Genomic DNA, 17,424 nt, shown 5'->3' with positions numbered 1-17,424 from the left:
AATGTGTGACCCTGTGAGAGACGGGCCCCCCCACCCCACCCCGCCCCTCCGCCTTCCTGGGCCAGCTGCAGAAGAAAAGACACTCACTCCCTCCTCCTTGAAAGGGTTGGCAGGGCAGGGGAGCAGATGGGCCTCCATCGCCGGCAGAATAGGTCAGCCTGGCTCTCAGGAGGAGGGGAGGGCCCCCCACGGGCTGTTTGCGGGTGACTGAGGGTGGCCAGAATACCCAGCTCCCTCCTTATCCTGGAAGCTGGGGAGACCCCTAAGACCCAGCTCACCCCAGTATGGGGAAACGAAGCTGGTCAGTTTGGCTTTGGCCATGTGGGCCCAGGATCCTGATAAAGTGGGCCCACACAAGGCAAGTCCCCCCGCTGTTGGCCGTGGTGGCTCATCCCAATCTCTCTGACCAGCCAGCTCGAACCCCTGAGTCCTTCCTCCCCATTTCCCTGCCTCTGTGCTGAAGGAGACCCTGCCTGCCTCAGGAGCCTCTGGGCTTTTCTGCAGGACTTCTCCATCCTCAAACTCACCCCTAAGCTCTCAGCCCACTCTGTGCTCGTCCCCACAGCCTTGGGGAGGGAGGTAGTAAGCGGGGGCAAGAGTCTGTGGAGGGGGATCCATCCACTTCCCCGTCTTAAGCTTCCCAGCCCACCCTCAGTGCTCCCGCTTCTTTCCCTGTGCAGATCTCCTGGACTCAGCCAGGTGGGCCAAGCTGGGCAGGTTCCTGGGCAGGCTGTGAGCTCCCCCAGGCAGGCCCCATGCCGGCTCTGACCCGGGCCCTGCTGCCCCCTGCTGGAACCGGGCAGACGCTGTTGCTGCAGGCTCTGGTGTACGATGCCATAAAGGTCAGTGTCCTGGGAGGAGGGGGGAGGAAAGAAGAGAAGGGTCCCCGTGCTTATGAAGAGCCAGTAGTGAATCCTCTGGAGACCGTGGTGGTAGCCTCCCTGGGGATAGAAGTCTAGCCTAGAGACCCCTGGAACTTCGGAAGGTGAGTGGGTGGAGGGCAGGCCAGGTTGTGAGAATCTGTGTTTCTCTGGGTTAGGGACAGTCCCTCCCCTGCCTAGTGGGCTGCAGCAGAATTACCATGGGTCTGACGGTGGGCCTGGCCTGAGTGCACTCAGCCCTTCCTGCTGGTCACTGAGGCCCTGACTGTGTCTTGTGCTTCTGGAACTCCTGGGCAAGGGCCAGTGTGTCACATTTCCCTGCCTCCCCATGGACCTGATCATCATCTCTGTGGGACATTCACCTTTACCAACTTCCATGTAACATACAATGGACTCTGAACATACTTCTCCTCACCAAGTATGATGGTCATTCTTCTGATGGTCACTCTCAGCAATGGTCTTTGTGTTCTCTGCTCTGACCAGGGCAACGGGAGGAAGAAGCCGCCCCCAGCCTGTAGGAACCAGGTGGAGGCTGAAGTCATTGTCCACTCTGACTTTAGTGCATCCAGAGGGAACCCTGACCTCCACCTCCAAGACCTGGACCCTGAGGATGCCCTGCCTTCAGAGGCTCCTGACCTCACTTCGGATGTTGTGGATCTAGAGCAAGGGGCAGACTGGCCGGACAGGGAGCTGGGAGGGTGTGAACAGGTGACCCCTGGGCCAGACAGACTTACCTGCCTGCCAGAGGCAGCCAGTGCTTCTTGCCCCTACCCGGACCTCCCGCCCAGTGAGGCTCTGGAGGAGGCCCCTGGGAACAGCTGCCAGCCAAAGTCTCCCTGCCCTCCAGGAGACAGCCCAGGCCTGCCCAGAGCCCCAGTCTCCTCCTCTGCTGAGCTCCCCTAGAGGGCACAGTTTGGGACAGGCTCGTGTAGATCGTGGGACATGACATGTGTGGCCACGCACGTACACATGTGCACCTTCAGGTACTGAACATCATCAAGCCATTGGGAGCCCCCTAGGGTGCTTTGGCTCAGGGGAGAGGAAGAAATGGGTTATTCACTCCCCCTATACACTGTGACACATGTGATATGTGAGACACATGTGAAGCACAGCTATACGTGATGTACACGTGTGTGAAACATGTGTGTGCTGGTTGGTGAGTTGGGAAACCCTGGCCCAGGCAGTGGTCACTACAGCCTGACTGATCTTCCAGGTCAGGACAGTGCCCCAGCGTGGTCCATCCCCAGCCCTGTGGGCTCCCACCTCCGTCACCCAGCCTTTTTATTACACACTCTGAGAGTGTCTCCAGTGCCCTGTCTGACAGAGACAGCCCCGGCCCACTTCCCTGTCTCACGGGGCTGGGTGCAAGTAGGCTCTGAATGCCTCACATCTTAATTGCATCACCCCCCATCTCCCATGTCCCCACTGCCGGCATTGAGAGGGTGACGCTGGCCCCCCCTCAGAGCAACTCTGCATCTAATTTTGTAATCGGGGAAGTGCCTGGTTTGGAAAATCTGCTTTCTCTTGCTCTCCCCTCCTTCCCCCTTCCCCCTGCCCTCCTCTAGTGTCCATCTCCCAGTCCACCTGCCCTCCCCGTCCTCCCACCCATCTCTTCCTAATTCTCTCAGCTTTCCTCTCTGTGGTTTCCCTGTCTGTCTGTCACACCTCTCTCAGACTGTGTCATGTGGTTCTCCTGCCTGGGGTTCAATCTCTGCATCCTTCCCTAACAACATGACTACCTCATGTCTGCTTCGAGGCCATAGTGCAACTCTTGTGTCCACCATCCACTTCAGCCATCATCCTCCTGCCCCCTCCTCTCTGTACCTCCAAAGGCCCCCTCCCCAGGCAGACTGCACCTCCCCCCAGCCCAGTGCAGGCTTGGAGACCTTCCAGCTTCCCTTGCATCTTTCTCCCTGGGACTGAGACAGGAGGGTTCTCCTTGGAGGGGATGAATGTAAGTCACACAAGGATGTATCTTAGACCAGGAAAGGGGAACGTAACCCAGAGGCTCAGGATAAAATTACTCCGTCCCTTCTAGGCAGGAAGGCAAGTTTGCTGGATGGAGGCGGTTTGGGGCCTTCCTTCCCAGCTAAAGCTAGAAGGGTGGTAGGGGAGAGGAAATCAGGAGCTCTGAAACCCCGCCGCTTCCCACTCTGTGCATCTTGAACATGAGCTGATTGGGTTGGGGTGAGAGCGTCCTCTCCTCCTCTGGGGTGCTGGAAGAGAGGTCTTTGCCCAGGACAGGGGTGAGGGGCTCATTTCATTTCGTTTTGTCTTTAAATGCAATCCTGAAGTCATTATCTTTTGGCTGCCACACAGGGACAAGCTTGACTTCTCTTTCCTGTGGAGAGGAAACAGTGTCATTTATTTGATTTTGCGCCTCAGCCTCTCATAGGAGCACAGAGTACGCGGTCGCGGTCTTTTCTCCTTGAATGCATCCTTTTTTTTTACTGATCAGCACATCAAGGGTTAACTCTGGCTTCTGGGCCAAATTAGAAATAACCAGTCTATCTTTCCCCCCCTTTTTTTTTTTTAATGGTGAAATGTCTCTCAGCGGAGTTGCAGCTTCCTCAGACCCTTTCAGCATCTGTGTTTATTACACTCGGGTGTCACTCACGTTTGACATCCGCACCTACAGTTCCTCCCCCTCCCCCTCCTTCAGCCAGCCTATGATAACACTAAAGATTATTAATGTTGGTTTTGTATCTCGTTAAGGACAGAATTGTCACTTGTACTATTTCTGTAGCATTCAGCGTTGCTGTGGCTAACATCACTGTGTATGTTTCATCATTGCTCTGAAGGTCAAAAGCCTCATTTTATTTTGCTGGTTTATTTTCCTTTAGGAAAAAAAAAAAAAACTGCCCTGAATTAAATGGCTGTTTTAACAGTAGGCTCTTAGCATTACACCACATAGTCATTTTTCATGTTCTTGTTTAACAGGCACTGAGGTTCTGGTTTAAATTAAATAGCTGCAAATGAGACAATTTATAACCCATTAGGTTGGGTGGAAAATTGTTTCTCAAAAGCAAATAAGTAATAAATCTGGTATCTGCCTATAACTCACAGTTGATAAGAAAGTGGCCATTACTCACTAGCATTATATATGATTTGGGCTCTGGGTAATTTGGAAGTGTTAGGTTTGTGTCTTTGTAGCAGTATTTTTATTAGAAAAGAGTCTATTGGCCTTTTACAGGGTATTAATCCCTTTGTCACCTACCATTGATGCCTTACAGTTTTTGAGTCTCATTTAAAAACCTTTTTCTTGATGCATGACAAGTGTAATCGGTACCTGCTCATTTATTTGTCTATATTTAGTTTTGCTGTATTATTTAATTATTTTCCCAGCATTTTTATTTTCTCCTTACAAGTATGATATTCTTTAGTGTTAAGCCAAGGCGTTGATCATGTATCTGTCCTGATAATCAATTAATAAACTATTTTCCAAAAATGTTCTCTTTTGGAACCAAATGACTAGAATCTCCTCAGCCTTTCTACCATAGAAAATGTATTTCCTACCAGGGTGGGAAATGTTGGTTTTAGAGGGAAAGAGCAGGTGGTTATAAGAAAGAACTGAACCAGATCTGGAGAAAAGGGAAACTTTATACACTGTTGATGGGAATGTCAATTGGTGCAGCCACTGTGGAAAACGATATAGAACTTTCTCAAAAAACTGAAAATAGAACTACCATATGACTCAGCAATTCCACTCCTGGATATAGATCCAGAAAAACCAAAAGTACTAATTTGAAAAGATACATGCAACCCAATGCTCATAGCAGCAGTATTTACAATAGTTAAGATATGGAAGCAACCTAAGTGTCCATCAACAGATGACTGGATGAAGAAGATGTGGTATGTACACACACACACACACACACACACACACACACACACACACACACACACACAATGGAATACTACTCAGCCATAAACAAGAATGAAATCCTGCCATTTGCAACAACAGAGATGGACTTGGGAGAGTGTTATTCTAAGTGAAATAAGTCAGACAAGGACAAATACTGTATGGTACCACTTATATGTGGAATCTAAAAAATACGACAAACTAGTTAATATAACAAAAAGAAACAGACCCACAGATAGAACAAATTAGTGGTTACCAGTGGGGAGAGGGGTTGGAGGGCAGTATAGAGGAAGAGGATTAAGAGGTACAAACTATTATGTATAAAAAAAGCTATAAGGATATATTGTACAGCACAGGGAAGATAGCCAATATTTTATAATAACTATAAATGGAGTATAACCTTTAAAAATTATGGATCACTATATTGTACACCTTAACTTATATACCTTTGTACATCAACTATACTTCAATAAAACTAAAAAAAAAAGAAAATAGGTAACTCAGAATCCTAGAATAGGAAACACCACCCCAGCGCCCCCCCCCCCCAAATAACTGAATCATCTCCCTCAACAAGCACTTAGGAAAAAGACTTGAACTTGGGAAAGATGTGTTCTTTGATAGCACTCTTTTAGGCTCTTTGGAGATCTTTTTCCATCCGGCCACACATCTTTTAAGTTTCTTGGGTGCAAGGGATGAGCGAACCACCAACTCCACAGATCTGGGCTCAACAACTCTTCTTTGTATAACTCTGGTCTTCAGAATTGCCCATGGCTGCATGTTCACACATATGGGCGTGGTACTTACAAGCTCAGAAACCCACACATGGGCACTCACCTTCACAAACACCCCCAGTCCATTAACTCAAACCTGGGCACAACAGTCACACACGAAACACACTTACACCCCACACAGATCTCAGGATCACTGTGGGCAGCTGCTCTGCTAAGATCTTTACAGTGCCTGGACCCTGCGTGGTTTTCTGCGGCAGGGAACCAAGAGCCAGAGGCTGCCCTGCCCAGGACCACCCCCAAAATAGCTGGTGAGCCAGTCCCGAGTTAATTGACAGATCATAGGGAGAGATATTGCACACTTTGCATGCAGCAGAATAGCCATTATTTGCATATCACTCTCAGACCAAGGGTTGTGATAAAGAAGAATTAAACACTTGTCAAAATGAATTTAAAATGACAGCAACTCAGGACACCTATTTGACCTCTCCTGAGTCTAGGACAAGCCAAGAAGGGGTTATGGAGAATTCAAGCCCTGCGGGAGGGAGTTCCAGGACTTTGGGCCCAGGGAGGGGCCCCCTCCCCTCCCTTTCCGACGGCCATAGAGGCCCATCATTCCCTCCTCATAATGAAATTGGTGTGGGGCTTGGAGTGCCCCCTAACCCTGATTTCTCCATTGCTTCCCACTGCTTGCTTGTACGTCCCAAGTCCTGACTCTCAGGCTCATCTTCCAATTGCTACTAAGAGTAAGGAGTTCTTGGGCTGTACAAACTCCATCATTAGTAAACTTACCTGATTTCTGGAGGACTTTTCTTTACTCATCTGCACCAAAGTTAGTCTTATATATAGTTGATGCTCCTGGCCCAAGATTCCAGAGTTGGCACCAAAAGAGAGATGTAATTACACCTCTGCCATACCAGTCCAGCGCCAGAGGAGCAAATAGCTGAGTGAGGCAGAGACTACCCTCTTTAGAGCTCCTGCTCCTAGAACTTAGCAGATGCTCAGCAATTTTGATGGACTAGTACATCATGCTGGACTCAAGAGAAGACCATTTGATCATGAATGGCCAAGACTGAAGACCCCTGAGGGCCAGCATGGGTGTGTGTCTCCTAAGAGGCATGCCTACTTCTACAACAGTTCTTCTGTGAGACTGATGTTGGATCCGTGTGTGCTCTCTGACATGAAACACTGAGTCTTCTTTGTGGCATAGAAATGCTATTGGGAGTTTTAACTTTAAATGCGTTTTTCCTTTTACCAGGCTATTTGTCACGACCTGTGTCCTTTAAATGTTCCTATGAGTGAGTAGGAGAGATATGATTATCTTTATCTTTCAGATGAGCTAGAGGATGACTGCCAGGGTTTGCTGAGCTAAACAGTGGTCAGAACCGGGGTCGGAACCCGGGTTACTTAAGCATTCTCATTGTCCCATTGGGTCTGCTCTCCCAGGGCTCCGGAGGAAGCTGCCTTCCCATCCCTCCTGCCTCCTGTCCACCCAAGCGCCAGAACTCTTCAGTCTAGAGAGGCTAGTCTTGCAACTGAACGTCCTAGCCTTTGGGTGGAAGGACCAGAAACCCATGGGAAACGGAATTTTTGACAACTTTGTGCAGCTTTTAGAGAATTATCTCGACAACATTGACTTGGACACGGTGGAGGAGGGCGCGGCAGAAAGTGGGTCAGAGCGAATCCCGCAGCTTTGCGTGTTTCTCCGCAGCCCGGACCTACTCCGCAGTCCGCTGGGTTTCCACTGCCCCAGCGCCCCAAGTCCGGGGCTGGCCCGCGGGGAGGAGATACGGGGCTGTAGCTCGGGACGGCGCTGGCCGCTCCTGCCTCAGTTCAAAGCGCAGGGGGCGCGTCCGCCGCGCAGCCGGGAATGTCCGGCCGCTTAAAGCGCTCGCCGGCTCTTTTGTTCCCCAGACCGGGCCTCCGGGGAGAGGGGGCTGGGGGAGGGGACCGGGAGGGGAGGGAAGGGGGGCGGCGGGCGGCAAGAGGAGGGCGGGGCGGGTGCGGGCGTTGCGATTGCGGAGCGCGCACCCCGGGCTCCGCTGACAGATCGCCGGGGTGGGTGCAAGATGGCGCAAGCGGCGCTCCCCCTGCGCCCCCGGCGCTCCTAGGCAGGCATGTGGCCCCAGCCTCCCGCCGCCCGGGCTCGGCCCCGGCCAGAGCCCCGGCCCCGGCCCCGGCGCCGGCCCCGCGGGACGCTGTGAGCCTCGAGAGGCCCCGGAGCCGCGCGTCGCCGAGCCCAGCGGACAGCGAGCCCCATGGCTGCTCCGCGCGCCGCGACCCCGCGCCGCCGGCCCCGGCTCCTGCCACCGCTGCTGCTGCCGCTGCTGCTGCTGCTGCTGCTGCCGCCCCCGCCGAGCGACGGTGAGCCAGGGCGCCCGCCACCCGGCGGCTGCGGACCGCGCCCCGGGAAGGGCGAGAAGGGAGTACGCGGGCGCGAGGGCGGACCCGGGGAGAGCGGCGCGGACCTGCGGGCGGACCCCTGGCCAGAGGGACTTGCCCGAGAAGGGGAGCCGAGCGGGACGGGGCGGAGCCCGGGGAGAGGGCACCGAGGCCAAGCTGCCGGGGGCGGCAGGGGGATGCTGAGGACAGAGCTCCTCCAGGAGAGACTGGCACTCAGTCTGCTGCGGCTCCAGGACTCAGGGGAGGACCCAAACCCCGACCGAGGGGCAAGGCGCGCGGCAAACAGGAGCTCGGCGGGCGGGCTGGAGTTGGGGAGAGGGGGAACGAGCCATAAGAGACCGCAGGGCTGAGTCCCCGTCCGAGGGGGCGAGCTGGGGTGCGCGGAGCCGGCGATGGGCACAGAGTGACCGGAGGCGGCCCAGGCAGGAGATCGCAGACCCCGGGGGCGGAGGCCGGGACGGAGTGGGCTGCGCTGGCCGGAGAGGGCATATCCGGGATTTGGAGCCGGGGCTGGGACGGAGAGTGCGAGGGAGAGACCGAGGAATAAGAAGGAAGAAGATTCCTGGTGGGCGGCGCATGGGGAGGGGGAGACCCAAGAGCACCCCACGAGCTGAGGAAAGGGAAGAGAAGCTGACCAAGGGCGAGCGGGCGGTGGGGATGCCCACGTGCCCGCCCTGCCGGGGAAGATGCACATGCGGAGCTCAGGGTCTGCCTGCTTTGCTGCCCGGAGCTCCGTCACCATCACCCTGTTCCCTCAGCTGCTGTAACGGTCCCATCTCACAGAAGAGGGGTGCAACCCTAGTCCTTTCCCCCTCCCACCCTGAGTTCTCAGCGGACACTCCTCTGGGCATTATTCTCTCCTCTCTTAGCTCCGGAGAAGCAGAATATCGCGGCCACATCTAGGAGAAACTTTATCCTCTGGTTGCTATACCGGGGTTGGCAGCTGAAACCCAGGTCCTGAGGAGGATGGGTAGGGATTTGAAGAGGCGTGACCAGCAAATGGCTTAAAATACGAATTACACATCCCGGAGGGTAGGGGAAACGCCCCTAACCCCCAGCCCTCCTCCTCCTTTCTCCCCACCCACTGGCCGGTCTCCCCACAGCCAGGGAGGGAGCTGGTCTGTTGGGGAGGGGCCAGCTCCTGGATCGCTAGTTCCCTGGAAATGTGAGGAGAGGTCTGAGGCTGCCTTTTCAGCCCAGGTGGGTTCGTTCCTCCTGGAGTGAAGTTGTAACTGGTCTGGTAAGTTCTTCGTTGGAGAAGTTGGGCACTTGGCATCATGCCTGGGATTGGAGCGCTTGTCCTTCCTCTCTGGCTTCTCCTGATTCCCAGATCACCCTTTTCTTTCTCTTCTTCCCCTCCCCTTCCAGTTCTTTTTTTTTTCCCCCTGCAGGAGTGAAGAGGTTGCTGAGAGTAAAGGTTCTAGAAACCTCCCTCCTTCTGAATTTTGGGAAATCTGAGTTGATGTTTGGTATCCCTCACCCACCTTATAACAAAGGCAAAACTAGCAAAACAACCAAACCCAGAGCATCTCAGGGGTGGGGCAATGCAGCTGGACCACAGCCTCGCCTGTGCCTGGTACTGGGCCCACACACCCTGCTCCCTGCCAGGCATCAGACCAGACCTCAGATGGTTTTGCCAGAAAAAAAGAAGTAATGATTTATTACTATCTCACTTTATATTTGTTTAGAACTTTTAACTTTTCATAGTCCCTTTGAGCCTGTTAGTCATATTTTGCAACCTTACAACACAAGCTATATTGTTATTCCTGATTTAAGCAGATGAGGAACGGGAAGCCAGGACAGGATGAACACTTTACCTGAGGTCACACTATGAAAGTGTGAGGCTTCGGGGATTAACCAGGATGACCACAGAAGTGGCAGCAGCTATATTGCAATAGTCTTGCTTTTGGATCCCAGGTTTGCAACTATTAACTGTGAGGCCTGGGACAGGTTGCTTAACATCTCTGGGCTTCAGTTTCCTTTCCTGTAAAAGACTCAAATTTTTAAAAAAGATGGTACAAATAATATCCATCTCTCTGAGATGGTCTGTTGATTAAGTAAGTATACCGCATGAAATGACACTTCATAATGCATAAAGTTCTCTATAGTAATAGAGATTCCAATTAACATCACAGAATGGGGTGGGGGGTATAGCTCAGTGGCAGAGTGCATGCTTAGCATGCACGAGGTCCTGGGTTCTATCCCCAGTACCTCCATTAAAAATAAAATAAGTAAATAAACCTAATTACTCCCCCCCAAAATCCCAGAGTGATGGAGATGGGATACACATATCCAGAGAACTTGGAACCCGTGTGTCTGCTCATTCCACATTAACCTCTCCTTTTCCTCTTGATGCAGGTCTTGGCCACTCCACTGAACTGGCATTTGCTGTGGAGCCAAGTGATGATGTTGCAGTCCCTGGGCAGCCTGTCGTGCTAGGCTGCGAGGTGGAGGGGACTCCTCCAGTGCGAATCACCTGGAGGAAGAATGGGGTGGAGCTGCCAGAGAGTACCCACTCCACTGTACTGGCCAACGGGTCCTTGATGATCCACCACTTCCTGCTGGATCGAGGAGGCAGCCCTTCGGATGAGGGTGACTATGAGTGTGTGGCTCAGAACCGCTTTGGGCTGGTGGTCAGCCGGAAGGCTCGAATCCAGGCTGCAAGTAAGTGGGTGCCCTTACTTTTTTTTTTTCCCCAGGCCATGAGAGATAGAGGGAGCCATTCCATCTTATGTAGCTTCTGGAGCATGGGTCATTTGAGAGGGGCATAGCAGTAATTTGTGGTGGAATTATAACATATACCCATTTAACTGATTGGAATGCAATCTGACAAGAATGTAGCCAAACACTGTTGCGGGGAGCAGGAGCCAGAGAGAGACAGCAAGTTCTATCCAGCTCTTAGGTCAGTGTGTCTTAGTTTCCATATGCCTGTATATTGTGAGCATCACAGTCTATTGAGAATGATTCTTGAATTTAAAGATAAACAACTGTCATACTTTGGGGGTGATATAAGAGAATTTTAAAGAGTAATTTTGGCTCCACACAATGTTTAATTATGTACTGACTTTCAAAACTTTTGGGTAGAACAAAACCTCACTGTGCAAGTGATGACATTCTGAAGCTTGTCAACAGTTTGCTTTACGAAAAATATGATAGAATAATTTCAGGGTTAACACGATGAAGACATTACTCCCACTCACCTTCATGCTGGTGTACTTTTTAATTTCAGCTTCACTGAGGTATAATTGACAATAAAATTGCAAGATCTTTAAAGTATACATTGTGGTGACATGATACCTGGTGTGCTTTTTTGAATGAGAGACAAGAGGTGTTTCAGCTTTAGAATTTTGCTTTGCTTGTACTGCTGGACCACCAGTTACTATGGTGATGAAATGATGGCTGTGCTTTGCTGCCCTGTCCTGCAAAAAGTATGTTGTTGTTGCTTAATTTGTGCACACTCGTGGGAATTGTTATATAAACCAGAATTCTGTATGTATCTTGGGGAGGTGGCAGGCTGTAAGGGAGGGAGGTCATGGTTGAGAACCACTGCTCCTGAGAAAAGATCAAAGTTTTGGCAAGCGGACAATGTTTCTCCGTCTAATATCTCTATATTTCTCTGTGTGTGGAGGGATGTCCCTTTAAAAAAAGCTGCTTTAACTTTGGTTGGTAATGATTCTAGCTAATATTTATTAAGCACTTACTGCATACTGGGCACCCTGTCGAAGTGCTTTACATGAATTATCTCATTCAGTCATCATGATGCCACTGGGACATGGGCAGTTATCAACCCCCTTTTACAGATAAGAAAACTGAGACTAAGGGGGATTCATGACATTCTGGGGAGCAGAGGAGCCAGGACTGCAGTCTAAGTATCTAGAACCCTGCACCTTCATGCCTAACTCCTATGGCACACTGCCTCCTCCCCGTCTGATCGCTGACAAGTTTCTTCCTGGCTCTGAGGGCATTTGCACAGTTGCTCTGAACGGCTGGTGAGTGATGAATCGTTCTGAGGCAGGAGCGCTTTCGTTGAGTTTAAGATGCTCCTTTGTTCTAAGGAAGGCTGATCCGGGCCCCCATATGGAGCTCTCCGGGAGGCAGCCCTGGACCTTGAGACCGAATCACTTCTGGCTCAGCAACCCCTCATCCCCCGGCCCTCCCGGCGGCGTAGGGAAGGCTGGTGCAGCCTCTGAGCAGATGGCTGGATGTGAGAAAGAGAAGCGTGGACGGAGGGTAGGGACCTGAGGAAGATTTTCGGAAGGGAGAAATGAGACTTCTCAGGGAGCCTCCAAACCCTCCCTGGCCTGTGTCAGCACCGAGGGATGGATGCTCCCCCCACATCACCAGCCTGGGATTCTGGGAGATAAATCCCCAGGTGTTTATATATAGCTAATTGTAAATGTGCTTTTCTATAAATGGTAATACCTTCAAGATGTTTGGTTTCCTTAAACTCCTAACAGTATAAGAAATTGAGCTGTGGGCTCTGGCTGGGGGAAGGGCCAGAGGGTGAGGTCAGCTTGGTTAATCCTTTGGGGTCCTGGGGAAAACTGGGGGAGTTGCCTGCAAACACTGGCAGTCTGATACAGCCTCTCTCCCCTACCAGGCTTGGGGCCCCGTGGGGGAACGCTTGGATACCAAGCAAGCGGGTAGCTGGATCCCCTTCTCTCACTTCACAGGCTGATGTCCCTAGAAACCTCCAAAGCTGATTAGCGGCCTGGGTTTTCTCCTTTAGTAATAAGTCCCTGCCCATGTGCCCGCAGGCAGGGCAGATGTTGTGTGACACGGGAGGGCGGGAGGGCGCCTTGTGAAAAGGTGTGGGGAGCCCTCCAGAGCCCCTGCTCCTCCTGCCTGCTCCCACGCCCCTGGGCATCGGCTGAGGGCTGGGGCATGCTAAGCACCCCTCACAGACACACAGTCCACCCAGTGGACTAACCCAGTGAGGCAGATAGGGGTCTAGGTGTGTGTGGGCAGGTCTGCTGGGGCCTCTGAGCTCCGGGCCAGAGGCCAATGGCTGGGAATGCCCCCTCTTCCGTCCCAGGTGGGCTTGGGTGCCGTCACTGAAAGATGACCTGACCAGAATGGGCTAAACTCCAGGCTGATTCCTTGGGGGCTTCAGCTCTATGTACCTCCCTTTTAGGATGGAGTGGCTCAGGGTCCTAAGGGCACTCATGCTTCCAGCACATCTGGTTTCTCTGCCTGGCCGTTCCATGTGTTTATAGTTTGGGGGCTGGAAATTCAGATACTTGTTAAGGATGAGATCCTGGACAAGTTAACCTGTCCGTGGCCCAGTTTCCTCACCTGTGAAATGTGCACAGAATCCTACTTTGTGGGACGGTTGTAAGGACTGTCAGAGCCCGTGCTTTGCCTGGCACATAGGAGGTGCTCAGTAGTGTAGCCAATGCTTTTTTCTTCCTTTAAAGGTGAGTCCACTGACAAGCAGACTGCCTGAAAGCACTCCCAGCCCCCAGCTCTCGCCTCACTGGGATTCAGTTAGGATGTACCCCAGGGAAATCTCTCTGGGAGTAGGATTATTCGAGCCAGAGTGCGACTTGTTCTGTTTTAACCCCTTCCTGGGAGGGCCTGGGGATTCTCCCCAGCCTCTGGGCATTGGCTGAAGCTCGGCTGGCCTATTGAGACCCTCTGCTGTCCCTCCTGAGGGGCTCCAGGAAGGGCATGTGGGATCCAGTGGGAACATGCATTGACTCACACCTGTTGAGCTCTGTGTGCCTGGATGACTCCAAAGAGGGCAGATAACTAAGGGGGGAGCCACCCCAGATCCCAGCAGGCAGGTGCCCTCAGTTCCTGCCCCTCCCTTCCTGGCCTAGCTCTTGGTCTTAGGCCCCTTGGGAAACTGGAGTACAGAGCGAGAGGGTCTAGAGCAGGACATCTCAAACTTCCCTGTGCCCGTGAATTCCCTGGGGACCTTGATAACAATCAGATTTTGAATCAGTAGGTCTAGGCTAAGTCCTGGGGTCCTGCAAGTCTAACAGGATCCCAGGTGATGCCCGTGGCACTGGTGCGCAGGTGCGAGAGTAGAGCCCCTCCCGTGTCATAATTCCTGGTGTAGGGGTCTGGCGGCAGCATTGTGAAGGCCGTGGAGGGGACCTGGGGGGGCTTGAACCCCAGCTCTGCCACTCACTGGTGATGTGTCCTCCGCACGAATCACTTTGAACTCTCTTGAGCCTTTGTGCTCTCCTCTGAAAAAAACCATGAGCATAATCCCACCAGCCTGTTGGGGTTGTTGGAGGATTAAATGTTGGACATAAAGCACCTGACACAGGACTTGGCATCTAGAAAATGCTCGTTTACATATTACTGTTAGTGCTAGGTATTGACCGCTAATTTAGGATGAGGTCCAGCCTGTCCTAATGCTGGCTGGCTTCTCAAAGAACCAGGATTGCCTCCCTCCAAGCCTGGGGCCATCCTGACTAGGCTGGCCCAACGATGGTCATGAAGGTGGGCTGTGGAGGCAAAACAACCTCCAGCTGGATGGACTTGAGCCTCTCTCAGTCTCTGTTTCCTCGTCTTTAAATTGGGGGAAATAATACTTCTCAAGTAGGAATGCTGTGAGGATTACCTATAACATGGGGGAAGAATTTAGCACAGTGCAGGGCACGTAGAAAGTGTTCCTTAAATACTATTACTGTTCTGAGGAGGGGAGGTGATGGAGGTGAGAAATGGGAAGTTCTCAGCTCCTTTAGATACAGTGGTTCCAGGAAGGCTCCTGGTGAGCCCAGACTCTTGGAAAGAGAAAGTCCAGTTCTGGTCCCCAGCTGTCTCCCCCTCACTAAGTCACCTACTTCTCAGGCCCTCAGTCACCCACTCCTAAAGTCGGAATCACTCTCATCCTGCCTGAGGGAGGGCAGTTTAACCCGCTACACTGGAATCTCTTTCAGCAGCGAGATCCATGCTTGTGTGGGTCTGGGGGCAGGTCTGTGGAACCAGGTCTGGGTGGGGGTTTGGGCGAACGGTGGACTGGAGCTGCTGGGGAGTACAGCTTGTGTGGGGGGCTCAGTATATCCAGGGGAGCCCGGAGGGCCTCAGCGTAGAGCAGTAGTTTGTGCAGTGGCTGGTACTCCTGGAGGCCTTTGTCACCTGGTGGTCTGATGGGTGGAACCCAAGCTCTTCTCTTCTCCCTGATGGGCAGCTCAGCTGAAGTCACCCTGAGGGCGTCTCCCCTCTGCCCCTCACACACGTCTGCCTACCGGTCAGGGCAGGAAGCAGGCGCTGCCGCTGAGGTATCACTGGTGTGGTGGGTGAACGGCCGGGCCTGCCGTCCTGCCAGGCAGCTCACCAGTGAGTATGCCATGGCACGGAGGTAGGTGCAAACCCATGAGGGTCAAGGCCTTCTACCTGCCAGTCAGTACTCCACAGACCAGCCCCTTCTGACGCTCCTGAGAAGTTGTGAGGTTATGATGGGAAGGCTCTTGTCTGGATGCCAAGAGTCCTGTGTGGCTCTGGGCAAGTCACTCACCCTCTCTGGGCTTTGTTTTTCTCATTGTAATACTGGAGCGAGATTCACCTCTGCTCTGCGGTATTAAGGCTTCCTTGCCATCCAGTCAGTCCCTGGGACACGCCTGCCTTCGCTGGGCCTTTCCCCAGTCTATTCTTGCCCCTGCTCATCCCTTACCCGATCCCTCCCCAAAGACCACTTAGTTTACAGTAATTCCTTCTTCCCCCTGCTAAGGCGGGGAGGACTTGTGGTCTGTGGCATTCAGGCTCAACCTTCTCAGTGATGGCTGCTTGCCTTGTTAAGTAGTTGTTTTGTGGCTGGATATTCCATCTGTCTCCTCAACTAGATTTTAAGCTCCTAAAGGGCTTTCCTTTCTTTTGGATTTCTCACATCCCCTGCCCTTGGAGCTTGGTAAAAAACTGAATGAAACTGAATGAGCATGTGGCCTTCGCGGGGCAAGGCTCTGTCTCTCCCTTCTCTCTCTGCATCTCTTTTGCTTTCTCTCTCTCTCTCTCCCTCCCTGCCTCGTAATTGACAGCATAGCGCAAAGGGACAGAAGCTTGTGAACGGGGAGGAGCGTCAGGGGAATATAACACACACAGGCAGGACCACGGGTGGCTGCTGCGTGTTTATCTCTGGAGGAGCTGAGACTCTCTCTTCCTCGCCAGATGGGGTGTGAATCAGAGACCAAATTGCTTGGTAGTCCGCATGCCTGGCTTGGGGTCTCTTGCCTTGGGCTTTATTCCCTGGTTGGATGAAGCCCATGTCCCAACCTGGGGGAGTGGGGGCGGGGAGGACTGCCCCTCACCCCAGCAGCAGGACTTGAGTGTGGAAGTCGAATGCTTCTGGTTCCCACACCTTGGCTCCACTGTCGCAGGCAGCCAGCTGGCCCCTTGAACACAATGTGCAAATCTTCTCTGTTCCTGTTCCCGGGCATTGTCCGTGGCCGGGCGCCTTGGCTGGGAATGTGGGCCGGTGAATAGGAGAGGCATTTGCAGCCTGCAAATGAAACAGGCCCCCGGCCCCCCTCAGCCCCCTAGTCCCTCCCCACCCCCAGGGAGAAAGGACTTTTTCACTTCTGGCCTTCTGTACTGCCTTTCCCTCTCCTCTCCAGAGTCCCTGCAGGCGTGTGTGTGTGTGTGTGTGTGTGTGTGTGTGTGTGTGTGTGTGAAAGACTTTTCACAGCAGCTTGAAGGCTCTTCTACACAGCCTTCAATAAACGTAGAATGGAACAGAAGGGCACCCCGTATGGGAAACCAAACAGCTCACCGCTGTCTTTGTTTAAACTGGACCGAGTGATTCCGATGGCTCCCTAAGATTCTCCGGCCGTGGCCTTGTTGCAACAAGGAACGTGGAGATCAGTAGTGCGTGTGGATGTTGCCACGTGGGCCTCTTCTGCGGGCACCTGAGCATACAGGTGTGTGCTGAAGGATGTGCTCGGGGCTCAGGATTAGGGGCCAGCTCCCTCCAAATGACTTCCCCGTGGGGAATCCCTCTTCCCTTGAGCAGTGTGGCCAGGCTAGGGATCTCGAGTGGACAGAACTGGTGCAGAGCAAGAGCGGGTGGGAGATAATTTCATTAGGTCCTGCAAGGGACTATTACTTAGCCAGCTGAAGTGAGGGAGGAGGCAAGCGAGCGAGGTCGCTGGTAGAGGGTGGGACTTACATGATGGGCATGTGGGTCTGGCCTTAGTACCTCTGAGAGTCTAGGTCATAGTTTTCTTATTCACTAGGCGGGTGCCAGCAATCTGGCTGCAATCCGAGACTGCTGGCAGGGCTGCTCCATCCTTCCTCCACAGCTCCCCCACCCCCCTGCCCCTAGCCCCACCAAAGGACCGTTCTTTGATTTCTGAGCTCGCTTCTCTAGCCCCCAACTTGTTCACCCTGTTCCAAGAAAGGCTGACACTTTATAACTGCCCTCAGATGCAAGGGAGGGGCAGAAGAGAGAGTGACCTCTGTGGATGGAGCAGTCTCAGGGGCTTCCTAAAGAGGGGTGCCTGGGCAGGTGATGTTGTGACCCAGGGAAGGTGGAAATGCAGGGGCCCAGCAAGGAGGCCCAGCAAGGGACAAGCAGGAGGAGCTCCAGGCCAGACCCCAGGCC

At 52.9% G+C, this 17,424-nt stretch overlaps 2 protein-coding genes across 4 annotated transcripts in view; both read left to right on the top strand.

The window, feature by feature from the left end:
- Positions 1-4,323, top strand: part of IGDCC4 (immunoglobulin superfamily DCC subclass member 4) — a 36,057-nt gene extending 31,734 nt beyond the window's left edge. For all 3 annotated transcript variants that reach the window (XM_064485474.1, XM_064485473.1, XM_064485472.1), the window contains 2 exons: positions 681-842; positions 1,365-4,323. In XM_064485474.1, coding sequence (XP_064341544.1) covers positions 681-842; positions 1,365-1,784 — 582 coding nt within the window. In that variant the 3' untranslated portion in view covers positions 1,785-4,323. The remainder of the gene's footprint in view (positions 1-680; positions 843-1,364) is intronic.
- Positions 4,324-10,125: 5,802 nt separating this feature from the next.
- Positions 10,126-17,424, top strand: part of IGDCC3 (immunoglobulin superfamily DCC subclass member 3) — a 37,793-nt gene continuing 30,494 nt past the window's right edge. The window contains exon 1 of the mRNA XM_031452860.2: positions 10,126-10,538. Coding sequence (XP_031308720.2) covers positions 10,418-10,538 — 121 coding nt within the window. The 5' untranslated portion in view covers positions 10,126-10,417. The remainder of the gene's footprint in view (positions 10,539-17,424) is intronic.

Source organism: Camelus dromedarius, chromosome 5 (genome assembly GCF_036321535.1).
Source record: "Camelus dromedarius isolate mCamDro1 chromosome 5, mCamDro1.pat, whole genome shotgun sequence".
In the NCBI taxonomy this organism is placed as follows: Eukaryota; Metazoa; Chordata; class Mammalia; order Artiodactyla; family Camelidae; genus Camelus; species Camelus dromedarius.
Note: the sequence above shows the minus strand (reverse complement) of the source record. Positions and strands in the feature narration are given on the sequence as shown.